The 27,384-nt window shown below is 41.4% G+C and overlaps 1 protein-coding gene across 4 annotated transcripts; it reads right to left on the reverse strand.

Moving 5' to 3' along the window:
• Positions 1-376: 376 nt before the first annotated feature.
• cracd (capping protein inhibiting regulator of actin dynamics) lies at positions 377-27,384 on the reverse strand. Of its 4 annotated transcripts, none has more exons than XM_037771208.1 (9): positions 27,137-27,384; positions 9,146-9,314; positions 8,616-8,748; positions 8,372-8,527; positions 7,135-7,350; positions 4,869-7,038; positions 3,348-3,538; positions 3,077-3,239; positions 377-1,729 (listed from the first exon to the last, which is right to left on the reverse strand). In XM_037771208.1, the coding sequence occupies exons 3-9, from the start codon at positions 8,655-8,657 to the stop codon at positions 1,569-1,571; spliced, it is 3,099 nt and encodes a 1,032-aa protein (XP_037627136.1). In that variant the 5' UTR covers positions 8,658-8,748; positions 9,146-9,314; positions 27,137-27,384; the 3' UTR covers positions 377-1,568. The 4 variants fall into 4 exon arrangements, with proteins under 4 accessions (XP_037627136.1, XP_037627137.1, XP_037627134.1 ...); XM_037771209.1 differs by lacking the exon at positions 27,137-27,384 and adding an exon at positions 21,789-21,931; XM_037771206.1 differs by lacking the exon at positions 27,137-27,384 and adding an exon at positions 18,785-19,034.

Below are 27,384 nucleotides of genomic sequence, written 5' to 3' on the forward strand. Positions count from 1 at the left end.
CTTGCCGTCAGACAGCTCTTTCCAACAGGGAACTAAAGCCGTTGTATCCATCTATGCTCTTGCCAAAGTCACCAGACTCCATTGAAAAAACCTGTAATTTTCAACAAGTCAACCTTAACTGTGATAAGTTTAGAAATAACTGAAAGGGTTAGTTAGTTTTTTGGGGGGTTGTATATATACTCTCATGTTCTGAGAGGTAAATTTACTGTTTTTGTCAAAGGAGTTTGGTGGCTTTGAAGAGAGCATAGATAACGGCTTCTGCTCCCGTCAGAAAGGGCTGTCTGACAGCGTTGAAATTCAAGTGTTGAAAATATTCTAAATATAGCGTACACTTAAACTGATATTGTAGCAGTACATTGCTTTACTCCAGTGCTGATACTCCTGTCTGCTTCTCCAAACTAGAGGCGTGCCGACCGCCGTCTACTGTAGGTAATACACTGCCTCTGGAGAAGTACCTCATACAACCCCACTTCAAAACACCTGAACTATCCCTTTAAGTGAGTGGCAGGAAATGAGAATGCTGGAGGTTTTTTTTTCCTTCTTCTTTCATAGAGGAAATGTAAGATCATATCACATTTTACGAGGAAGTGATGGCGTAAGCCTGCAAACACAAGTGTGTTACGGGAGGACAGCTACAAGAATTGTATGTTACAGCAAGCAGGTTGTTGTTGTTGTTGTTGTGTCTGTCTCCATTAGCAAAGCAAAGAAATCACGTCATCACATCGGCCGTGAGGAGGATCAGTTCACCGTCAATGCCCAGTAACACTTGTGGTCTTCAGTGCTGTGTTTAGGTGCACCCACCGTGTGATTATGACAGATTCTATAATGGCAAAATAGCCTCTCTTGGACAGCTATCACAGTCATCACGGACACAGTGAGAATTGTTACGCTAAAGGTTTCCAGTATGAGTAAAAAACAGAAAGAAAGGCTTCTTTTGTACATGACAAACAAGGCTCAGAGAGGAGATACAGTATCAACATAGATAAATCCGCTGCTTTACATAAATAATACCTGTAACACGTCCAGAAGCAGATCCAACAGGGTCACACGTCGAGTTATTGTTACTGGTAGCCCTTTAAAAACACGATTCAGACAGTTACCCTCTGTTGATTAAACACTGTCGTATGTCAGAGCTTTTATTGTGTTGAGCGGATGATTTATTTACAACCATGGTGACACAGTTGGCTACAAAATAAAAAAACAGAACTGGGGTTGGCTATTGCGATGGCCAGCCGTGGTTGTGATTGGCTGCTGCCCCCCGTGGGACATTATACTCGGTGTGTTTGGATACACTATGTGCATGCGCGCAACAATTGTTTACATATATCTGTGCGATTGTATTGGAATATTTGAATGTGAAGCGCACTTTAACATGATAATAGTACCAGCCAGTGGGTGAGTGTGTGTGTGTGTGTGTGGTTACGAGGTGATGGAGGGCTTTACTTGTTTCACAGTCAGGAGTTGCTGGGAGGACGGGGAGAGGAGGAGGGGACAGGTGTTGGTGACTCTCAAGGTGCTTCAGAGTCCTTCGGGGCAGTGTGCAGTCAGAGTGAAGCCGGGCTGGGCTGTTATTTGATGATCTGAGGACAGTCGCTCCAGGCTTTGGCCTTTCGCTTGGCGAGCGCCAGCCACGCCGGCTCTGTGGACACCTGCGGAGAGTCACTGGAAGGGAAGCGCTTTGACACGTCCTTGACAGCAGGTGGCGATGGTGTGGAGTCTGCAATCTCAACTGACACAACACATCAAAGGATGAGAATTAGTTACACATCTATTCCGTATGCCATACAGCATTTTTAGGCTCATTTGATTAATTTAATGATACTGGTTTAGATGTAAATATTATCTTCATCATCAATTAGTTTCTAGATTTTTTGAATCATGCTTTTTATTGTTTCCCTAAGAAAAAAAACTACAACAACCTAAACCAAAACAAAAAAGAGAAAAAATGGTAATAATAATAAAATAAAATAGAAAAATATAAATAGATAATAATTATAATAAATAAAAATGTTTAAATAAAAAATAAAAAAATAATAATAATACAAAATTAATAAAATAAATTCACAGACCAGATTACCAACACCTACTTATATTAGTGTGATTCTAGATTATTTATATATGTGTGTGTATAAATATTTATATATGTGTGTGTATATATATATGTATATATATATACAGGAAATTGTGAAGGACATTTTTCACAGCATTATTGTGTTTTAAAGACCACATATATACATATATATATACACACACACATATATATATATATGTGTGTGTATATATATATGTATATATGTGTGTGTGTATATATATATGTGTATATATATGGTCTTTAAAACACAATAATGCTGTGAAAAATGTCCTTCACAAGTTCCTAGAACCCAAGGTGACATCTAGTCCCAAATAATATAATAGATTTGAATTTGTATTGATGTATTCTAATATATTCTATTTTGAATCAATATTTTTTATTATTTTTTTTTTTTGGTTCACCAATACTGATTAATCTGACATATATATTTTACATTATAAAGGGAAAAAGTAGTGTTTGGTTTCTTAAAAAAAACAAGAAAATAATACAAATATTTTTTATAATAAATTTGATAATGATGTTTGCAAAATCTCTAATTTATTCATAAATTTAACAATAAATACCTATGAAAAAACTAATTCGATTAAAAAAAAGGAAATCTAGACACTAAATATCTGTATGTTTTATAATATTTTTGTCTAGTGTAATATTATTATTATTATTATTATTGTTCCATTTGTACACTGAATCTGTGTTCCTTTGTTTAATAAAAAAAATAAGAAAGTAGAGATAAGTAGCCAAAGAGTGTAAAATAACATGACACTGTAAATAAATTGTTTATTTTGTCTAGATAGATAGATGAAGAACTTTACCCTGACCAACACACCAGACAAAACACATACAAGAAAACAAAAAAGCAGCTCATCCTCACATTTTAGAATTTCAGCATTTTCACTTAATAAATGAAGATTATTAAAATCCCTCAATGGAATAATCATTTCAGTAATATATGACTCTATTAATGTTAAACGTTGCGGTTTTTACCGGTGACCGAGCTGGGTAAAGTGTTGGCTTTTTTCAGGTGTTCTCGGCGCTCAAAGCGTCCAAGCAGGCTGTCGGGTCTCTTGGGCTCCTCTGGGGTCTGAGGTTTAGAAGAAGGACTGGTGCTCCCGCTCCCTCTGCTCTCTGTGGGGCTCACCAGCGTAACCTGCAAAATCAAAAACTGTATGAGAGGATGAACACTGGCAGATTATGTGAATGTCTGAAGGAATATTAAGAATGTGTGGTAAAGAAAGAGACAATCTGGGTCACGTACACTGTCCCTCTCTCTGGCTTGTTTTTCAGCCAGTTTGGCCTCTCTGTGGCTGCGGCGGTCCTCTCGATTCTGCTGCTGATCCCTGAAGCCTTTCTGCTTCTGCAGAGCCAGCGTGATCCACAAAGGCCCGGCCTCCTTCTCCTGGACCTTCGAACTGTCCAGAGAGTGCCTGCTCTGCAGGGATGGTTTTTCTGCAGGACATATTGACATATTAGCCTAGTAGGGCAAAACATTGTTGTTGTTTCTATTACAATTTAGCAAAAGTCAAATTCTCAAATATTAAATGATGCTGCTGTAGCTATATATTTACCGTTCATCTAACTCACGGCAAGAAAACAAATAAGCATATTGCCCAAAATGTCGAACTATTCCTTTAAGCCACTGGTTCCCAACCCTTTTCCTTATTAAGGGATCCCTTTTCTGTCATTGAGTAAACTGACTAAGTGACATATTTTATGGATATTGCATATTATATATGTAATGCATAACAATAACAGTACAGAACAACTGGTAAACTGTACAATTAAACCAAATAGTGAACCCAATAACTACAGGATGTTTGTGTAAAACGAGTGATTTGGATGAATTTTGAGCAGATTATTTCCTGAGATAAGTTGTCCTGTTATTTTTAGCAACTTTTAATACAATTCTTTGTCTGTATTATGTATTTTTTATATTATTTTTAACAGTCATTCATACTTAATAGACTTATTTTTTGACATATTCAGTGTTTTCTTCTCCCTGACGCTTGGTCATTGTTCTATCAGCTCTTTGGTTGTTTTAACTGCATATATTTCTAATGCAGGACGAGGCTGTTCAGCAGAGCGGGAAGGCTCTGTGAATATAACTTGTGTTCAGGTCTTCACCGTTTTCGCCCTTATCATGTTTATATCTTAAATAATAATCCAAACTTTAAAAATAACAATTTTATTTAGTTTTCTTCACAGAAATGAATGAAATGCTGAGATATAGGCCAACTGTATATTTCTTTAAAAAGGTCTACCTGCTGCATCTAAAATGAGTGGAAAACGCCAGCCATGCCGCTTTCATCCTTTTATCCAAGGTGCTTCAGAGGTTACGCTACTGTTGCGTATATCTGCCGGCTGTTATTGGTTGTTCCTCATCAGATGAAATGCAGCACGTGCTGCAGAGTTCCAAAACTTTAACTTTTTTTTTTTTATATCTCGGGGTCTGAAATATAAGCACTTGGGAACGCTTGTGCATCGCAACGGCGGCACTCCCACCTTTGAGCATCGTCCATTGACAACAATGGATTTGAGCGTGCAAAAGACGCGGCATGTGTGCGACCCCTTACACCCCTAAAATCAAGAAGGCCTTGTAACCCCCTGTGAAGCTTTGGTGACCCCTTGTGGGGATCAGGACCCCCAGGTTGGGAACCAGTGCCTTAAGCCATGCAGAGGCACGATATGTTAGTGCTGTTTTTTGAGTATTTTGCTAAAAAAACGTAAATAATTCCTGCTTAATACTAACAGCTCAGTGTTTTAACAACGTAACACTGACCTCTCTTGATGAGCTCCGTCTTCCTGTCGGCCTTCTCTCTCCAGGGGATGTTGATGGACGGGAAGAAGGATCTCTTCTCCTTCGGCTCCTCCTCCCCTTGGACCTGGCCTTGGCTGCTCCGGTGCAGCTGGGCAACCGCTGAAGGTTCCTCGCTCCTGTTGGCCTGCTCCTGGCTGGATGACTCCGCCGCGGCGCCCGTCCTCTTGGCATCACTGGGAGGAGGCCCTTGGACCGCTTTAGGCAGCGGCGACGGGGGAGGCGTGGGGACTGCTCCACTGGGTTTGGGTGACGTAGTTGGTCTTCGGTAGAGTGGTGGCTTGTAGATCACTTTCTCACCTTCGCTGTGTGCGGTTGGGCTGGGAGACTTACCCGGTTTAGCCCGAGGGACGGCGGGGGAGGCGGATGCATGTAGGTACTTGCCCACCGCGCCTTCTTTCTGAGGCGATGTGGGACTTGCGGATTTGTCAGAAAAGACAGAGGAGGCGTCAGAGTCTGGCTCAATGGGGGTGAGAGGTGAGGGGACGCCGTCGAAGCTGTCCCCGGCACTGTACCGCTTCTTCCTCTTCTCAGTGGACTGTTCGCTGTGGAAGCGGAGCGAGTAGTTGGTCCTCCTCAGCTTTATGCCAAAAGGCGAGGGCTTGTCCTCGCCGTCCTGACCTCGGTCCTCTCCCTCCTCTCTACTCTCAGACGCCGCCGTCTCACTCTGAGCCCTGTTCTTCAGCTCCGGCCCCTCAGGTTTGGTTCCAGGGCTGGGAACCAGGAAAGAGGGGAGGTCTTTGGCAAACATGCACTCGTCTGAGCCTCTTTCTACGATGCGGACCGTTTTACTCGCCCTGTTCTGAGGTTTAGAGGCGGCGGTGGGGCTGTCAGACGGAGCAGTTTCCTCTCCTGCGTCTTTATCATCTGCACCGAACACCTCAGAGTTCCTGTTTGAGTCTCCAAACTTCTTTTTCGCAGGGGTGATGGAGAACTTGGCGCTGGCGGACATAGTCTTCCTGAGGTTCGTGTGGGAGAACGCAGGTGGGTCTTCACTGCTGGGCTGGGGCTGAGTCTTGCCCGGGTCTGGGTACTCGTCATATTTCCCCTCTTCTACCCCCTTGAATATCTTCGATCTGATGCTGGCCCACTCTGCCAGGACGGACTGGTCCGTGGAGAGCGAGGACTCGTTGAGTGATTTGGTTTTGCCAGACTTGCGGTCCGGTGAAGTCTTGCTCTTGGTCGGCGGTGTTCCCTGGGCCTTTCTATCGTCTCCCAAACCCAGCAGGGACTTGCAAGCGGTGTCTTTGATCTGGTCTAAATTGACAGCGGTCCCACAGAGCTGGGCACCCGTCACTAAGATGGCGGTGTGGGGGACATATGGAGACGTTGGCAGGTTGGGGGATTCTGGTCCTACAGAGGAGGAAGCCTTAGTGCCCTCTCTTTGCTCGGCTACAGCGCCGCCCTGGTGGCCGGAGGTCGGCGTAACAGGCGTCAGGTTGACCTTCTGGAACAAAATCTGTTTTTCTCCGGAAGAAACTTTGAAGGAGAAAGGTCTCTGTCCCTCCTCCATCTCCCTCCAGCGCAGCTCCTCAGCCCTCCTCTGCTCCTCCTGGTCCTTCCTCATCCTCACCTCCACTTCCTCCTTTTTCTTTCTTTGCTCCTCTTCCTCTCTTAGCTTCCTCTTCTTCTCGGCCTCAATCTCCTGCAGCCTCCTCGCTTCCTCCTCTTCCTGTTTCCTCCTCTGCTCTTCCAGTCGTCTCCTCTCCTTCTCCTCCCGCTCCTCTTGCATCCTCCTCTCCTCCTCCTCCCTCCGGATCCGCTCTTCCTCCTCTCGCCTCCTCCTTTCCTCCTCTCTGATCCTCCTCTCCTCTTCCTCCCTCCTCCATCTCTCCGCCTCCTCTCTAAGCCGTCGTTCTTCCTCCTCCTGCTGTTTACGACACCTCTCCTCCTCCAGTTCACGCAGCCTCAGCTCCTCCGCTGCTCTCCTCCTTCTCTCCTCCTCCTCCTGTTTGAGCCTCTGCTCCTCCAGCTCCCTCTTCCTCCTCGTCTCCTGTCTTTCCTCCTCATGAAGTCTCTGTTTCTTGAAGCTTTCGAGGGACTCAACGGATGCTCTGCGCTGGTCGTCTGTGGAGACGCCTGCTGCCTCGAGGTCCTCCTCTAGCACACCAGGAATAGATACTTCCTGGAGGTCCTAGGAATGTTCAAAGATGATTAGTTCCTATTATCTTAATAACAACAAAACGTCACAAAGTAAATCAACAACATGCTAAGACTTGAGGTGACTCACCTGTGTAAACCGCCGGTGTTTGCGGGAAACCCTCTGGTTCTTCGGTTTGACGGCCAGCTTATGCTTGGCAGCAGTGTTGTCTAAGCGAGGGACAGACTGTGGAACGGCGTCCAGATTGATGGACTCGATGGTACCAGTGGGTGGAAGAACTCGCTTGGACCTCGGTGACTTCACTGGGGTGCTGTGTGGTCCGGCTTGTTGGGCCCCCTGGACCTGCTTTAGTCACAATAACAGAGCTTCTATTAAAAACTGAAACACAGCCGATCTTAGTCCTAACACCTTAAAAGAGTACTCCACCAATTTATCACTGCGCTCCTATATAACACTGTCAGACTCACGATGGACAGTTAAACAAAAAGGATCACATTCGATGCTGCAGACCCAGAGATATTAGGCTCGTTCGAGATGAACTGTGCCTCGCCTCGAAAGTAGACGAGATCAGGCGGCAGCAGCAGGGGCCGGTGACAAAAAGCTGCAGTCAAGTCGTACAGTTTCCAGCCGTATCCAGAAGCCTTCACTGAATTTACACGAAGTCACAGAAAAAGTGACATGCTGTTAGATCCGATCTGTAGGCTACTTGTAGTTTGCAGACCACGTTCGGATTTATATATATTTGTTTGTAAATATATGTGGAAATGTGCGTGATTCTGGTATTGAATTCTGTCGCTCATAGCACTCGTTTTGATGAGTGCTATATAGATAACCATCATTATTATTACCAACTAATAGCCTATAATCTAATGTTAAATATTACAATTACACAGAAAGTTTGGACTTTCTACAAAACGTGATCAAAGAGACAATCAGCTCTTTGATCAGGCGACAGCCAGGCGTTTCCCATAATGCCCTGGGTCTTGCAGCCCGTGGAGAGCGACTGCGGCCGCCTCGATCTTGTGGGGTTATCGTTGCCCACGTTAAATGACGTCAGAGCAAGTCGGACACAAATTTAACCGGCATCGGTGATCGATTCTGCGCAGGCCCGGCTCATCTCGAACGAGCCTATTCAAAGCAGACTGGGCTTTTTCAGGAGGGGGTCTTAAAGAGACAGACGGAGCGTTTCAGACAGAGGGGGATTACAGGTATATTCAGACAGACAGTTTGAGAAAAATAATGTGTTTTTTGAACATTAAAGCATGTAAACATGTTCTAGTAGAAACCCAAAATACAAGTATGAACCATTACAGGTCCCCTTTAAAAATCTTACTGTCATCAGAATATGTTAATAATAAGTTGTTACCTTTGGCTCTGTGTTTGCTGGCTCGGCTTCGACCTGGGCCGAAACCTTCAGAGGACTCCGGGGAACCTCTTCCTCATCTGAGCTCCCCTCATCTCCTTCACTCTTCCTCAGAGAAGGAGGCCTCTGGCCGAACTTTATCCCTTGTGCTATCTGCCTCTGTGTTATAAACACAAAACATGTTACGTTATGTCAACAGAAGATAACTGTTCAGCCACTGAGTGCATGCTGCTGTAAAAAGGCCCACCTGCAGATTCCTGACTTTATCCGAGACGTTTTCCTGGGACATGCTGTGATCTAGACCCGGCTCGGTCACCGGCTCCTCCGGGATGAAGATGCTGTCGTGCGAGAGGGCTCGAGATCCGATGGGATTCAACTCCCTGCAGAAGAATAAGAGCGTGTTATTACTGCCAGTCATTCATTCATTTATCGTGAGCGGGCTCTACCGTAAATCATTTTACACAAAGAAATGAATGACCTCTTTACACACCAGCACTCTCAGCACATCAATTAAAAGGCTGAGATCGTGTTGAGCCTTTCAGAAGCTGTATTTGAGTAGAGCCTCTCCCCCTTTTTCTCTACAGATTGTACAACCACAACTTGCAGCGTTCATGAGAGTGAAAACACTTTCATTTTTCTGGAAGTGGAATAAATCTGATAAGAAAACAAGTTTTTTCTCGGAGGCTTTTATCAACATAATAAAATGATAAGGTCAGTTTCATTATGTATAACAAAGGACAAATATGTGTAAAAATGAAACTTTATCTGTGTAGTCACCTCAGATCTTGATTGGACTCCTCATCGTCAGATACAACTCCATTGCACACTTCCCCCGTAGAAAAACTGGCCTTTAGCTCTGCTCCATCAAAGCCCCCCTTCGCCTCCCTCTTCTTCTTCTTGCCAAAGAGCCGTCTGAAGGGCTGGAATTTGCCCTGTCGCCGTCTCTCTGTTGGCAAAAGAGAATAGATGACAACCACGGCTACATGCAATCACATCATCAATCTTTATATCTCGCCCTCGGGGCCCAGATAACGAGCAGGACGGTGCCTATGGGCGTGTTGTTCTACTGTAGGCGCGTAATGAAATGCTATTGATTGAATTAAAAGAAAATAAATCAAAATAAGCAGATGAAATGAGAAGAAAACCTCGGCTCTTTGGTTCATACTTACTTGTGTTTAAAAGGAAGTGGGAAAGATAAACAACACGCAGAAAGAAAGGGAGCACCCACAGACGGACGTAGCAGCTTTAGAGAAATGGTGAACAAATTCCTGAGTTACTGGCTGAAAACAGGCAAATCCATGAAAGCAGTGAAAACCTACAACGGCATCCGGGCTGTCCACGCGGCTCCAAGAAGTCAAATGAGCGACTCATATCACATTTGACCGGCAATATTTCAGTAGATAAGAACTCTCCAACTCTCCAAGCTGTGCACGTGTGTTATCTGATGCAAAACTACAGGGAGTAGTTTTAGAACAACTTTTATTATCTCTTAATGACACATAATCACTCCCTTATCCATCGGCCAGGGAGGCAATCCTATGGAAGACAGAACCTGCCAAAATCAAAAATGAATAAATAAATGATTCATTAAATAAATAAATATGCCACTAAATGTACCAAAATAATATAAAAAATAAATGTAGGCATTAATTAATTGATAAAATGTGATTTAATTTGCTTTATTTATTTAACTTTGTATTTATTCCCCTATTTATGTACTCTTCTATTTTATTTATTCATTATTAATTTTTATTATTATTATTATTATTATTTTGCATTTCTTTTTTATTTATTTAAATGTGTCTTTAAATGTATTAATTATTAAATTGTATTTATTTATTTATTTCTGCAGAATTTTCCCTTTGCATCCCCCCATCTGTTTCCCCAAACGTATTTATTTCTGTATTCTTTTCTTTATGCATTTCTGCCTCATTATGCGACTATGTTAGCTAGCTAGCAATTGATAGCTAGTTAGCTAATAAATACAATTTAATAATGGATAAATTAAAAAAATACATTTAAAATTAAAAATTAAAAAAAATAAATGCAAAAATAAATTTTAAAAAATGTAAAAGTTAATAAAAAATAAATTAGTCCAAGGTAAATTAAATAGAAGAGTAGATAGATAGGGGAATTAATACAAAGATAAATAGATAAAGAAGCTAATTTACACAGAAATGTAAATTGATGTCACATTTTATCAATTAATTAATGCCTACATTTATTTTTAATATTATTTTGGTACATTTAATGGCATATTTATTTATTTATCGAGTCATTTATTTATTAATTTTTTATATGATTTTGGCAGGTCCCGTCCTCCATAAAATCCCTTCCACGTAAAATTAATATGTAACAATAAAACAAAGGAGTAATGTGCCACGAAAAGTTAAAACGTGTCCTCCTGACCTATGTAATAAAACAGCAGTTGTAATAAACCCTGTTAGTGCTGCTTCATGAAGAAGTCATGAACCAAAGTTATGAAACTAACTGTTGGACTTTTGGTCCCTTATTTCCTCTTCATCTTTCCTGCCAGAAAGTTATAAGCTAAACTTTCCCATGTGTAAAAGGGAAAAACATCTCTGTGTTCTCTCCCAGAGATGAGCGAGTGTTGACATGATGTCATTTGAAAATGTAAACAGATATATTTTAGCTCAGTTAAATATAATAAAGAGTGTTTTTCTCAGCACTGCTTTGTGTTGTCTATGTTAAGTGCGGCTGTGTGTTTTGTTTTTACTTTGTGGAGGTCCGCTGGATGAGCTCAGTGAGGTGAGGTTACAGAGCTACACAGCTACTCTACACCGCCTTGCAGACGGGCGTTCTCTGGGCTCGGTGGGTATCTCTTTCAGAGCTATAAGTAGCAACTGGTGTGGGATTTCAACTCTGCATGCTGCTCACTGTACCAGAGGCATCATGGGAAATGATACAGTCTACTAATTAACTCCATGTAGATCCTCCACTCTGAAGTGTGTCTTTTTTTTTTTTTTGCGTGGGAGAGTTTAAGTACCGTGTATGTATTTACTGACAAAGATATGAATATATAGAGAACGTTGGAAGTATCTGGTATAATTATGTCTTATTAATTTGTTCATTGGTTTCTACCAACAGTATCAGCCCAGACTGTACATGCAAGGCAACATTTATGACGGGGACAAATACAGCAGTGACAGATACCACAGCTCATTTTGCAACCACGGTCATGTTTCTATCTCATCCACACTTGGAGAAAATACAATTTTTCTTTCATTAGACGAGTTTTGGCACCATTTCACCACTAATATTAACAGTTTATGACCTCTTCCTTCCAGCTGTACTGTTCTTATACTTATATCGTCTTATACTTATATATCGACTTATGTATACTATCGTCTTTTAATTGATGACCACCTCTCTTTTAAACCTCATATACAGAGTCTGGTAAAAAAAGTTGAAATTGAAGCTGAAGAAACAAGTCTTGTTTTTCTCTTGGTGTCAGACGAAAACTGGTTGAAGCGACGTTCTTGCCTGTTCTTGACTACGGTGATCTGCTTTACATGAATGCACTAATTGTACTCCAAAGTAAATATGCCTGCTCTGTCAAAACGTCGGCTTAGGTATGTTTTTATCTATAAGGCCATTCTGGGTAGACTCCCCTCTTATTTATCTGTCTTTGTAACCAGAAATCATGGCAATTATGGGTCTCAGTACACGATGCTTATGACTGTTCCCAGAGTTCAGACTGAGTTGGGAAAGAAGGCCTTTATGTTTTCTGCACCATCTGCATGGAATAGCCTGCAAAATGAACTTAAACTCCAGGGCCTAGTCACTCTAAATGAATTTAAAGGCATGGTGAAATCTATAGAAACGGTCTCTATAGATAATTGTACTTGTTTTGATTGAAATAGGATTATATGGCTTCCCTGCACTTTTACGGTATGGCACCTTTGAGCTGATTGTTTTTGAATGCGTGTGTCTGAAACTGTTTGTACTGCTGCCATTCTTGGCCAGGTCGCTCTTGAAAAAGAGATTTTAATCTCAATGGGTCTAAACCTGGTTAAATAAAGGTTAATGAAAACTGTAAAGCAATAGTTTAACATTTTGGAAAATACACTTTCTTGCTGAGGGTCAGATTATAAGATCGACACCACTCTTGATGTCTGTCCAGCAGCCGGTTAGCTTCGCTTAGCACAAAGACTGGAAACAAGTGGAAACGGTTAGCCTGACTCTGTCCAAACTAAGGTAACAAAAGTCCCACAAACAGCACCTCTAAAGCTCAACACGACACAACACAACGCGTTATATCTTGTTGTTCGATCCAAAAACCAAAGCCAAGCATCCAACCCTCCAGCGTGTTGTTTTTACACCGGTTTGGTAGTAACTTTTAGAGGTGCTGGGAGGCAGATTTTTGTTACCTTTGTTACCCGTTTCCCTTCAGATTGGACTGAACGGATTGAGAGAGGCATCAATCTTCTCATCTAACTCTCGACGAGAAAGCGAAGAAAGGTATTTCCCAAGATGTCAAACAATTTATTTAAGAATGCTTACGTGGTTAGAGGCTGCAGTGTTGTTGTTGTTGTTGTGGATATACAGTAAGTAAGGTCGCAGTCAACAGTTGATTTCATTGTCGATCGTTCAGCTGATTCATCTCTCGATTAATCGTCATTTGCTCCAAAATAATGACAAGAAAAAGATGTTGGATAATCTTACAGTACAGTTTTTATATAGAAATACTCAGGGTGGTAGTTCTGAGATAGACTACAGAGCGATTATGAGACGTCACTTACATTTTTAATCTTTGCCTCGGTTTTTCTCTCTTGTGTTTCTTCTTTTTCATGATTGTCAATATATATTTAGGACCTCGTTGTTTACATCATGATGGAGATCTTATAAAGGTGGGTTAGTTTGGTTGGGGTCAGTTTTAGGTTTTGGGATGGGAATTGGTCTTTATGCATTCAACTCTCTTTCAATAAAAATATACATTTTTGTGCCGGTTTGAGATTGTGTGAGGCCTTGTCCATAGTTTTGCTTATTAATATTATTAACAACATTCAGTAGTTTTACTGAATTTTTTACAGAGCACTGATTGAAATTTATAATATCTTTAAAGGGGACATATCATGCTCATTTTCAGGTTCATTCTTGTATTTTGGGTTTCTGCTAGAACATGTTTACATGCTTTAATGTTAAAAAAACACATTATTTTTCTCATCCTGTATGTCTGAATACACTTGTATTCCTCCTCTGTCTGAAACGCTCCGTTTTATCGCCTGTCTCTTTAAAAAGCCCAGTCTGCTCTGATTGTTTTGAGAGAAAAATATGGTGCACCTTTGCAAAGGTAGTTCTCAAGCCGTGGGCGGTATATTCTAATGAGCCTGCATGTGACATAGGAAGGGGAGCCAAATCTGAATGGTTTGTTGAATCACATGTTTTCTGATCTAAGCAGCTCACAAAAAAACTGACTGGGTTGTCTTATTTCACAGTTTATGGGTTGGCAGACACTCCAGATACCCAAATATATGTGCACAAGCACTGAAAACGTGAGTTTTTTTTATGATTTGTCCCCTTTAATACTCTGTCAGACTCATTCTTCCTCCGTCTGAGTGCAGTGAGTGATATTATTGTGTGACACTGATGTTCTGTTTCCCTGCAGGATGCTCTTCCAGCATCAGAGCCCGTCCAGTGTTTCTACTCTGGTACGAATCCCATAATGCACTGCCATGGGCATGCTCACACACTCATGCGTGAAACGAGAAAGGACACTTTTTTTTCTGCAGCACAGACGACTCGACGGCAGCAGCTCCACAGAGCGACCTAACGCTGAGGCTGCTTCCTGTGTGTTTGTGCTGCAGTATGTTTTTGACCCCGGTCCTCTGGACTCAGACCTCTGCTGCTTGTTTATTCTAGTCATCTGACCAGGGAATATTATATATAAATGAACTAGCTGGCAGCAAAAAAAACTGCTTTTTAATTCTACAAAACCAACAGATAAAATGCAAACAATGCAGCAGCTCACTGTTCTAATAATAATATTACTCTGGGAATGTCCCATGATTCAGAACTACTGGCTAAAGGTTCATGAACATATAAATACACATAACCCGGACCAACTTTGAGCTCTGCCGGAGGCTAAATGTTCTCAGTGATCCACAAATGAGTCACGGACTTTATTAAGACTGGTATAATGGTGGGAAAGCAAATTTTAATGAGAAACTGGAGGAACCGAGGTGAGCCCTCTTTTAAGGGGTGGTTCACAGAGTTGGCAAAAAGTGGCTTCAGACAAACAGATTTCTTTCTGCTTGAAGGACAGGGCCGAGAAATATGTGGCAAAGTGGGGAGACCACTTATATTAGATTTTTAATATGGTCAGATCTTGAAGTAAAGCACACACCATGTACATACTACTACTAATAATAACAATAATAATGCACATAATACTACTACTAATAATGATAATAATAATAATAAAAGCACACGTACACACTCTTTATGTGTCTGAGAATTAATTTGTTGCTTGTAAATTAGATTATGGTGCAGATTAATGTAGGAATATACATTTGATTTGTGTTGTTGTTTTCATTTTATTATTTATTTATTTAATTATTATTTTGCATATAAAAGAGTCATTTGATTTGTGTGTTGTTTTTATTTAATTATTTATTTATTTAATTATTATTTTGCACATAAAGCAGTCATTTGATTTATGAGCTGTTATTTTAATTACATTTAATTTTCATTTATTTTATTTTATCATTATGTTGATTATATAGGAGTCATTTTATTTGTGTGTTTTTTATTACATTTTTATTTTATCATTATTATTTTGCATATATATAGGAATCATTTCATTTGTGTATTCAATTTTCATTTAATTTAATTTAATTATTTCTATTTTGCATATATATGAGTCATTTGATTTGTTGACCAAAATGTGAAAATGTTCATATACAAATTAAATAAAATACAACTAAAAAAAATACAGCCAGCAGAGTAACAGTCAGGGTGTTGTAGAGTAAATTAATGTATTTCTTTTGTCATTAGCGGTATATTTTGACATTTTGGGAAATACACTTATTTTGCTTTCTAGCAGAGAGTTGGATGAGAAGTTCAATACCACTTTCATATCTGTCCATTCAAGTTTAGCATAAAGACTGAAAACAGCTAGTCTGGCTCTGTCCAAAGGTAATAAAATCTTATAATTGACATTATAACATTAATGTTATGTTTCTTTTCTTGACCCTGCTGATCAGGTTATGTCTTAAAGCTGCTTGAAGGGATCAAACTAAAGCTAGTAAAGAGGAGATGAAAGAAGTCAGAAACGTGGACACAGCAGCACACCACTAGAACTATAAGGCTCAAGTCAAACCCGTCACCACACCATGCATTTCTTAAAGAGACAATAAAAAAAACAGACACTAACAGAGGTAATTCCATCCTCATGGTGTGAATCTGCTTTAATACACTGTCTCTTTAAGAGGTCGCTAAAAGCACTCATTTGTTTCCTATTTACCTGGGCCTTTGGATTCGGTTACCTCTAAGAGCATGTCATTCTTAGTTTCCGTGGCGTCCGTTGCCATGGTCACTGCACACCTTGGCTGTGGTGAGAGAAGAAGGAAGTGAGCGTGCGGATGCTGTTATCATCTTTACTGCAGGGAGCATGTATGAGCGTTTAATCGAGGGAAAAAAGAGGAGAGACACATGAGATATCAGGGGAGGGGCGCTGAATATGCAGTTGGATTTCATTTTCTTGCTTTTTTGTATTTTTGCTCTCCATCCCCCTGTAGCATTATCATCAAAAAGCTCAGCTTTGTCAGCTCTTGCAGAATGGCTCTTGGTGATTGGCTCGTCTGGGGCACGATAATGCCTCCGCTGTTTTAAAAGCAAAACGAGCCCTCTGAGGCCTCTCTGTTGAGGCTTGTTGATGTCGAAAAGTGACTTGAAAAGTCAGCTGTACATCTGAAATGACAACCCACGGCTAAGATGCAGATAGTGGCAAAATTACAAACAAAAAAAGACTCTTATAGCACCTGAGTTCACTTCCAGCAGGATGACCCTTTTCTACATCTAATAATCAGAGATCCACAGCAGAAATAGTCACACAAACCACCTCTTATTTACATCTCATAAACTGACAGGAACCGACAAAACTGCACCAGATCTTCACCCGATCTGACTGTTATCAGCTCATTAAATGTGCGTTATCATTTGTTATAAGCCTGCTACGTCTACTACGTTGTAAAAGTGAAAGCGAAACTTAAAAGCAACGGGTTCTAACACGTAAAACTGAATGAAACGTTACATTTTGAAAACAAACAGCTTGTTTAGGTTTAGGTTTAAGTTTAGGGGAAAATATTATGTTTGGGCTTAAAATAACTACATTTGCAACGTTTGAAAGTGAAACTTAAGGTTGTGAACACAAAGACAAACTACATGTTGTTGGTTTCACACTGGATGCAAACCCTGGTCTCCTGGATTAGGGTTGGGCTGCATTCACATAAGATCCGTTTTTCCATTCATTTTAAATGGGGGTAGTTTTTTTGGGATACTGCTGCAGTGGCCACAGTGGGTGCCAAATAAAAACGCAGCGGCGGAAAAGTAAAAAAACAGAATCAACTTTTTGGAGAAACGCAACCAGACGTCACGCAGCAGTGGCCAAACACGTAACCAACGATCCAGAGTTGTACAACCCAACCATAACTGAACAAAAGACATTAAACATCGCCATTAAAGTGACCCGCAAAACCCTGCAGCGAACCGCCACAACGCCTGATCTTGTGTGAATGCAGCCTTAGGCTCATCCATCACCCCCGACCTCCAACCCATTTGGAGTTTCATGCTGTCTATACTACAGTGCCTGACTTCTGCTTTAGCTCCTGTCATAATAGACAGGATGACGTATTTTTGTAGTCCAACAGGAAGTTAGCTTCGCCCAGGTTCCCTCCACAAAAAGCCAATGGGATTGTTCCATTGGGTTTTGGATTATTGCAGAAAATAAACTCTGTGGCAAACACACTTTTATGATACTTCCACGTTTTGTTCAACAAGAAAATCTTCACAAATGAACACCACTTTTATGATTTTTGAAGTGTGAATGCAATCGCCAGAAGTAAAAAGCAAACGCTAGGCTATAAACAAACTACATCATGGTCGCATGAGCGTGAGTATAAACAACGAGGCTGTGAAGGAGGACGAGTCGGCGTGATGACGTTTAGTAGTCTCATTGAGCCACTTGTTAGCAACCGCCTTTTTAAGACACATAAAAGCTTCAAAAATTCACGAGTGGGGTATTTACTGACGTATTTTATGTCGTAGAACAAAACGTTAAAATCTCTTAAGCTTGTGTTAAGCTAACTAAAAACCCATTCAATAAACCCATTGACTTCCAGACGAGGGAACAGGAAGTGCTGAAATTCGATCTCATTTCCGTGTTTTAGGACTCATTCCTGTAGCACTCTATTCCTATGGTCGCCATAGTCGCTATCGTCTTCTTTTCGCCCATGTGAATCTATGATAAAACCTACTAGTGGGTGTAGCAGACCCCTTGTGACCCACATCTATGAGGCTGATAACCACGGATAACGCCCATTTAATGAACTGATAACAGTCTAACAGCCGAAACCACAAACTTGCCTCCTGAACCCTGAACGCCGCCTCCTCAAACACCTTTCTGCAGCACGTCGACCGAGCCAGAGGTTTTCTGATGCACAGGGAGAAATGTGTGTTGTGTGAAACCACAAGCAACCGGGCCGGCAGTATAAACCCAGAGACAGTACTGAGAGAGGCCCGCTGTCTCCAGTGGGATCAGCATGCCGTGGGCTTCCTTCCTCGGGGGGCGGGGGGGAGTGGACAGAGCCGGACAGACTCTCTCAGAAATGTCTCGCCCCGAAAAGGCTCTTTGTCCTGCCAGCATAGAACAAGGAGCGAACAAGCAGTCGGGGGTGTGTGAACACAGACAGAGACTGTGTGTGATTGTGTCTGCTGGTGTAAACAGAGATATTGTGGATTCTTGTTTTGTTTGTCTGTTTATTTACATGTGTTGAACAAGTGTTGCCAGTGTGTGACGTGTTCTTTTTGGTGTGTGTTTGCAGTCTTATTGCTGCAGCGGACAGGAGCAGCTAGAGATGGGATGACAGAAGCACGAGGAGCAGCCATGTGCTCTACAGAAGCAGAAAAAATGCCTTTGACAAGGATGCAGCTGCATCATAGTATGGCGGCGGCATAACACGATGCTGCGTCTCAGCGCTCTCCAACGACCCAGCAGCTGATTCGATGGGCGACACGGCTCTGCACCAGAGCGGGCCTAGACAACTACCAAAGTCCAAAGGCATGGCTTTGTGTTGTATAGCGGCTATACGTGCCAGCCATATAACCTCACAGCACAAGTAGCTTGCTGACAAAGCAGACAGACGGACGTGGCGGAGAGCCGTGTAAACAGTTTACCTATTTCAGCTGCACAGCTCGAGATGGCTGCGCACCACTGCAGTAAAACCTTAGGGAGCATCGATCTGCCCTTTTTTTGCACAAAGCTCGTTTTACCCAGATGAGCGTCGCTGCTGCCTCCCCTGTGGCTTTGGGAGAAAACGGTGAAATAAATACAGAACAGAGACAAAAACAGCAGGTTTTTTGTTTGTTAGGTCTGTTAGCATCAAGTGAACTCTCAGTGGGAAACATGAGCATGGGACGAGGGGTGATATGGGATGGATGAGGAAGCACTTCTAAACAAGAACAACATGATCAGGATGTATGAGGTGAATCTGTATCGCACTGTTATCATCTAAGAGTCTAGACTTAACACAACGTCGCATCAACAACAACTCTTTGTCCCAACCTCGACCATCCTCTGAAGTTTGAGCAGCCTCTGGTTTCCATGACAACGTGTTAGCAGCAGCAGCAGCAGAGGAGACAGACGTAACACAGAATCAACTCTCACCACAAACAGACTGAGATACTAGTTGTTGTCACTTGGCACACAGCTGAACATGTTTCTCCTGATGTGGTTGTTTCAACAGCAGCTGCACTGAGCAGCACAACGAGGGGAGGATCCAAGCGCACTTGTTGTTTAGCGCACCTACATGCAAAAAAGGGTTGGGCGATTACAAATGTGGAAAATAAATATGAGGTGTGTGGTGACTAATCATTATTACACGACTGCCGCCAAGAACTGTGAGTAAAACAAGTCATGACATGATGGTTTAAACTGAAAATTCCCACAGCAATCCTGTTTACAATCCCATCAAGTGAGTTTGTATTTTCTGAAAAGATAACAGCTAAGGTTTTGAAGCCTCGAGTTCAACATTTTTTCTGTCACCATTTTAGTTTTTTGGGAACTTTATTTAGCATTATTATGTAATCTGCTGCACATTTCCGTTATGTTTTAAAACTTGCAGGTGGAATCACCAAACTACCAACTGAGTGATGTTGAGCTGACAACAAACGTCCTTAGACAATAAGCACAAAACCAGAGGCCCAGTTTTCACCAAACATTCCAACGTATCTTCACGCTCTACCTCATCATCATGCAACGCTCAACTCCCCTCATCTTTGCACCATACAGGGCACAGAGGTGCCAAACAAATGGGCAAAGCACAAACAGCTCCATGTATGTTAATGAACTTAAAACTTACAAATTATTAGAATCATCATATACATGACCTCTGCATTTAATCCATCCCTAGGAGCAGTGGGCAGCTGTAAAGCATCCGGGGAGCAACTTGGGGTTCAGTGTCTCGCTCAAGGACACTTCGACATACGAACAGTAGGAGCCGGGATCCAACCGGCGCCAACCTTGTGGTTAAAGCTCGACCCGCTCGACCCACTGAGCTACAGCTACTAACAAGTTCGGTATGTCAGACCCAAACCTACATCAGTTAGAACTGAGGAATAGTGTATTAACAAGATTAAAGCTGCCAACATGCTTCATCAGAAATGCTTGTCGGATGGTCAAATGGCAAAATTGGGGGGCTATTTTCGATCATTGTTGTAACTTTCCAAAACAGACATTCAGACATTAGACAGCTGTGTGGAGGCAGGTTGAACTTCTCTCTCAAGCTCTCTTTTTTCATTATTTTTGTTGCTTTTCATGTGAACAACCGAGTGCAACATTATGAATGTCTTCCAGGAGAGTCTGTCTGAACGTGTGCGTCCATAGACTGTATACAAGAAGTGGACGTAGTCACCGTGACGTCATCCATTGGTTTGTGGACTACAGTATTGAAGGCTCGAGTTCTGCATTTTGGCCGTCACCATCTTGGTTCTTTGCAACCAGAAGGGACACGAGAGGGTGGAGCTAAGTACAGCCGAACGCTAAATAAGACATTTTCAGGCAACCAAAAAGGTTAACATTAACTTTGATGAAGTGAAAACACACTGTGAAAGGGTTAAAGTACTGAGACGAAAACACGGACAACTCGTTGTAGCGACCTGTCAATCACAAGGTATCCCCGCCCTAAAGCATCCCCTGCTTTATGGTCTATCTGACTCTAAATGGGACCACAGTTTACTAAATGAACATCATGCTGTATTGAAGAAGACTTGAAACTAGCGATTGAGACCATAAACTCATGTTTACAATGTTTACTGAGGTAATAAATCAAGTGAGAAGTAGGCTCATTTTCTCATAGACTTCTATACAATCAGACTTCTTTTAGCAACCAGAGGAGTCGCCCCCTGCTGGCTGTTAGAAAGAAAGCAGGTTTAATGCACTTCAGCATTGGCTTCACTTTTCAGGACCTGAGGTTGCCGCCTGTGTGCATCACATATTTAATGCAAAACTCCACTGGCAAAGTAAAATGGGGATTCAGCCTCTGGGGAACATGACCATCTGTACAAAGTTTCATGGCAATCCATCCTCTAGTTGTTGAGATATTTCAGTCTGCACCAAAGCATTGGACCACCCCACTACTAGCATGGCTAAAAACCTGGTTAGAGGAAATAAACAACCACCAGAAGTAGCCGTCACTGCAGTACTGAACAAAACACGATCCAGTCCAACAGGGCGGCAATAAATAAACCTATGAATTATATAATGCTCCATTTTTGTTCACGCTGCAAGGTGTTGTTGGCATTTGTCCACCCTCTAGATAGAAACAATGGATTTTTAGAGCGACACGCAACATGTATCACATGACCATGGTTATATTTTCCACATTAGCCGAACGGTTAAGAGACAATGCTCAAAGAAACAACAACAGAAAGGCCTTCTTCTCCTGTCTGAGCATCTCAAACACTGTGACTTGTGATATTCACAGCTGACATAAACCAAAAATACAGTATTACTCATTAAATCACCCTGAACAACATGAGCTTCTCGTAACGTTTTTTGCACACAGAGAGCCAGAAAATACACAAAGAATCAACGGCAACTACCTACAAACTATGTCCGAGACCTTCACCTAACACATCATCAACTGCTCTTTTAACTTTCTGCATAAGAATGCCTTCTTACCGTCCTGCAGTCGCTCTGTGTGCGAGGGTATCTATGAGTGTGCTGCCGTTCCACCTGCCTGCTGTCACTGAGGATCTAGGGCATTACCTGGAGTCAGGTGTCAGACGCAGTGAGTGTGTGTAGGTGTGTGTGTGTGTTTAAGAGAGTGACGGCGTAAACATCACTTGATATTCTCTTCATATCAATGAAAATCTGATTGCAGGAATGAAAAGAAGTGGTGTCAGCGTGGGTTCATGATGCGTGTTGGGAGGGAAGCACATGTACAGTCTGGATGGGAGGAGGAGGAGGTGTGTCAGCGGGGACAGGGGCAGTGTGAGCGCCGCCGAGCGAGGAGAGATGGGCGTTCTCCTGTGTCTGTTAGTGCTGCTGTGCTGAGGAGGCACAAAGTGACACTTTGTTTTCCGCGCCAGATCGCCAGCGCCGGAGAACAGAGTGGCATTCATCATTTCCACTGGCCGATGCACACAAAGGCTTTCATTGTGGGTTAACAGTAGCCGCGTATGTGTGATTAGAATGGTTTGTAATGGGGTTGTGCACCACATCTACTTATTAATATTATGGTCATAAATGTTGTAGTCTTGTAGAGGTTACTTACAGCTAGGCATGGGACGATATGTCAGGAATATCCTGGCCAAAATACATGGGATTCATGATCCTGATAATCATCAAAATATGCTTAAAGCTCTTAATATGGCACTAAAACATCCTGGAATCACTTCACCTCAAATTTTGTGAAGAAACAAATATTTTTATTGCACCACAGATAGGACAAATCTTTTTTTAGAGAATATTATTTTTAGTGAAGAACAATCAAAGAATATTAAATAAGGTAATGATAAATCATAAGGTCTCCCTGCATAAATAAAGGATAAATTAAATAGCAACTAGAGCTGTCAAAGTTAACGCGATAACACGTTAACGCAAATTCATTTTAACGCCACTAATTTCTTTAACGCATTAATGCAACTTAGGATTTTTATGTTGTAGCGGGCTCAGTTTTAAAGCGAAAGTGAAGAGTGATCATATGAAACTAGTAAACCTAATGAATCCATTGGTACCAACCACGTCATGCTAGCATGTCGAGAAAGAGGCTAAATAACGCTCCAAACTTACACTAAAATTTGGCGAAGAAAAACTGGTATGGCCATTTTCAAAGGGGTCCCTTGACCTCTGACCTCCAGATATGTGAATGAGAATGGGTTCTATGGGTACCCACGAGTCTCCCCTTTACAGACATGCCCACTTTATGATAATCACATGCAGTTTGGGGCAAGTCATAGTCAAGTCAGCACACTGACACACTGACAGCTGTTGTTGCCTGTTGGGCTGCAGTTTGCCATGTTATGATTTGAGCATATTGTTTAATGCTAAATGCAGTACCTGTGAGGGTTTCTGGACAATATCTGTCATTGTTTTGTGCTGTATTAAATATGTAAGGTATAATGTACAGCTAGCCGGTCGTTGTTGTGAAGAATCCCCGACAGGGTCTCTCATCTCAAGTATTAAATACTTGACAAATCTCCCTTTAAGCTGCATTTTGAACTGATCAAAAAATGTGCGATTAATTTGCGATTAATCGCGATTAGCTATGGACAATCATATGATTAAATATTTGAATCAATCAATAGCCGTAATAGCAACCTTTCTTTCTTGATAGTTCCTGTATTTTTAAATCAGGCTCTATTTTTCACTTCACAGCTTTTTCTAGTCACTCATGTGAGGATATTCACGATTATCCTGATAATGGAAATTCACCACGATCAACTTATTGAGTGTTTTTTATCATGATCCACGATAAAATCCTATATCTTCCCATCCCCATCTACAGCAAACGTTCATTTTTAGAGTAAAAACAGCAGCTTTTTTCCCCTGACAACAGCCTGGTAACCTCAATAACATCTTAATTTTTAATATGTGGAATCATAATGTTAGTGTGTAATAAGGCCAATCCCCCCCCCACTCTCCGGTGTTGGCAGCATCACACTGCAGTCTCACAGGGATATGGTAATGATGGGGCTTCACCAACCTGGATGCCGCCTATATTACAGCAGCAGAGCACTTCAAAGACAGACTGCTCCTCTGTGCAGAAATAGAAACCCCCCTCCTCAGTAGAGCAGCACAAATACATGCTCTCACCAAGATATTCACATCTACATGTGTCCACACACACACACACAGGATGAGTCTTAACGATTCCACTGCCAGGATCAACCTCCCCCCCTGCTATTCTCAATGACACTGGAGCAGCCACTGCACTAGACATGAGGTGAACCAGTCATTCATGAAATCATAACTGCATGTTCTGATGAAAATATGTTAACGTATGTGTAGATTTAATCGTCAAATGTGAGTTATTTTCATTCTGCAATGGGCTGCATATAACGATTATTTTCATTGTTGATTAATCTGTTGATTGTTTTCTCGCTTAATTGATTAGTTGTTTGGTTTATAAAATGTCAGAAAATGGTGAAAAATGTCAGTGTTTCCCAAAGCTCAAGATGACGTCCTCAAACCAGAAAATATTCACATTTAAGAAGCTGGAATCAGAGAATTTTGGCCCTTTTTTCTCAAATAAATTACTCAAACCGATTAATCAATTATCAAAATAGTTGGCGATTCATTTAATAGTTGACAACTAATCGATTAATTGTTGCAGCTCTACATGAATTAAACCAGTGGTTCCTAACCTGGGGTCAGGAGCCCGACACAAGACACAAGATATCTTTCTGCTCCACCAATTATGTTCACTTTTTTCTTACTTCTCTTTAACCCTTTGCTCTTTTATTGTGAAATACTGGATGGTTTTACTTATCAACTTGTGATATTGATCTTTCAGAGTAGTTAGTTTGTAAGAAAAAACTAATGAATCCATCGGTACCGATCATGTCATACTAGCTTATCATGAAGGAGGTTAAATAACGCTCCAAACTTGCACTAAATTTTGGCGAGAAAAAAACTGTCATGGCCATTTTCAAAAGGGTTCCTTGACCTCTGACCTCAAGATATGTGAATGAAAATGGGTTCTATGTGTACCCACGAGTCTCCCCTTTACAGACATGCCCACTTTATGATAATCACATGCAGTTTGGGGCAAGTCATAGTCAAGTCAGCACACTGACACACTGACAGCTGTTGTTGCCTGTTGGGCTGCAGTTTGTCATGTTATGATTTGAGCATATTTCTTTATGCTAAATGCAGTACCTGTGAGGGTTTCTGGACAATATCTGTCATTGTTTTGTGTTAATTGATTTCCAATAATAAATATATACATACATTTGCATAAAGCAGCATATTTGTTCACTACCATGTTGATAAGAGTATTTAATACTTGACAAATCTCCCTTTAAGGGACATTTTGAACAGATAAAAAATGTGTGATTAATTTGTGATGAATCGTGATTAATTAAAGACAATCCTGCGATTCATCGCCATTAAAAAATGTAATCGATTTACAGCCCTAGTTTGAACTCCATATTATATTTCTATATTTTAAGAAGAAGGGGTCTCCCTATATATTAGTATTGACTAATACTAATATCTGTGTAATAGTATATAAAATACTGTATTTACTATTGATTGGAGCTGTATTTACTGCTGCTCTGTATATGCATATTAATACGCATGTGTTTTGTTTGTTTTTGGTGGGGTTTTTTTATGTTTAATGTATCATTGCTACTATTTTACTTGAATGTTGAAGTACATTTACATGTATCTGTACACACATGTTTTTCATGCACAAATGGAAAACTTTATATATATATATATATAACATATTGCAATTGCACTGCAATTTAAGCACCGTCTGTTCTTCAATAAAACAAATCTTTACAAAACTATTAACGGGTGATACCTAAGAAAAACTGTTTTTACAAGAAGATTACGAAATCTTAGATCTGAGCATTTACTTCTATTTAACAGCTGTAGTTTATTTGATAAATACGGTTTTACATGCAGGTGATTAGTTCACTGCATCACAGTATGAGCACTTATTACATTTCAGTGATAGGCTCCAAGTTAATATTGAATGTCGGCCTTTTATTTTTAACAAGCTGGGAGTTTCCCCTCCTGTTTGTCAAATGTGCGGCTATGTGACTGCAAAAGAAATCAATTGACATTTAAACACGCAGAATAATGAACAATGAGTCAGGCTGACTTTGTCCGCCTCGCCGTGATTAAAATCAAATCCATATAGCTGTGCAGTTTTTTATCGGAGGTCAAAGGGTGTTAAATGACTCAAATAAAATGGATGCTGTCTGGCATTAAGGCAACTCCACAGATGTCTCTGACACAAAGTGTTGGCAGTTAGTCACCGTTTGGGTGGCGACAACATGTTTTGTTGTTTACTGTGCAGCTCATGTGAGAATGCAAACCTTCAGGTTGAAGCTGAACGTTGCAGTATATATACAGTAAAACACGACTCTTGAATCAGGGATGGTGACGTAGTCTTTACTATGAGGGCTCTTCCCTATTTTTCTCCTGCAAAACACAGACCAGCTCTGTCTTAACATGTCATAACTCAACCATCACACCTACTATAGGTCATAACTACCCTATAATCAGGTGCAACCCAAAAAACAGTCAGACCAGCAGCATAATCCAACACCAGCAGCCTGTGCATTCATTCCTGGCCCACAGCCATCCATTCTCCCTGCCTCTATGTCTCAGCACTGATGATGACAGTAATGCAGCATTGATTTAAAACCCTTTAAATGATGCTAAATCCATAATATCATATTTTTTTTCTCTTTCTGCACATGTAGGCCTGCAGCAGCAGCAGCAGCAGCAGCAGCATATGGCCTGTGCATGCATGGCTCTCCAGCAGCTGACTCCTGTTGTAAAGGCTGTGCTGTGCTGTGTTATCGTTTGGAGAAAGCCATGCACGGATCTCTCTCTGTGTTTGTGTGGTGGTGAAAGACTAACATCAACATATAGCCCCTAAAGGCGCGGATCAATACGCAACCATTAATGGCAGATTAGCGGATGCTGGTGCACAGGGATTACAGTCTATTAATTGCAGAGTAAAAAAAAAAAAAAAAGGCGCACAGAGAACAAAGAATGTGGCCTTTGCTTTTTCCTCACATGAATTCAAAATGATTGGCATTATTTGGGATTTTTAAGAATATAATCTGGCCTGTTGACATCATTTCAAGTCGGATCAGCCCATTTACACACACACACACACACACACACACACACACCTACACATCAGAGAAGGATGGAGCAGAAGATGTGAGCAGGTCAATGAGAAAATGAGAGGTGGGATATGTGGACAAGGTCATCAGCGTCGTGGAAAATGGAAAAAAAAACAATCATCAGAAAGAAACAATATGGAAGAAAAGAGGAGAAACCTTTGTTGCTGCTGCTGGACGCGGTTTCCTCCTCCTGGTGGTGATCAGACCCGCTGAGGTGAAGCCAGCTCCGGATGCTCCAAACCTCCTTTTGTGTTGCTGATGCTGCTGATGCTGCTGGTGCTGATGCTGCTGGTGCGGGTGCACGACAGGGAGACGCACACGCACGCACCGCCAGTCCCGCACAGCTGCACGCGTGCGAGATGGAGATGGAGATGGGAGGGTGTGGCTGCCAGAGAGAGAGAGAG

Source organism: Sebastes umbrosus, chromosome 5 (genome assembly GCF_015220745.1).
Source record: "Sebastes umbrosus isolate fSebUmb1 chromosome 5, fSebUmb1.pri, whole genome shotgun sequence".
In the NCBI taxonomy this organism is placed as follows: domain Eukaryota; kingdom Metazoa; phylum Chordata; class Actinopteri; order Perciformes; family Sebastidae; genus Sebastes; species Sebastes umbrosus.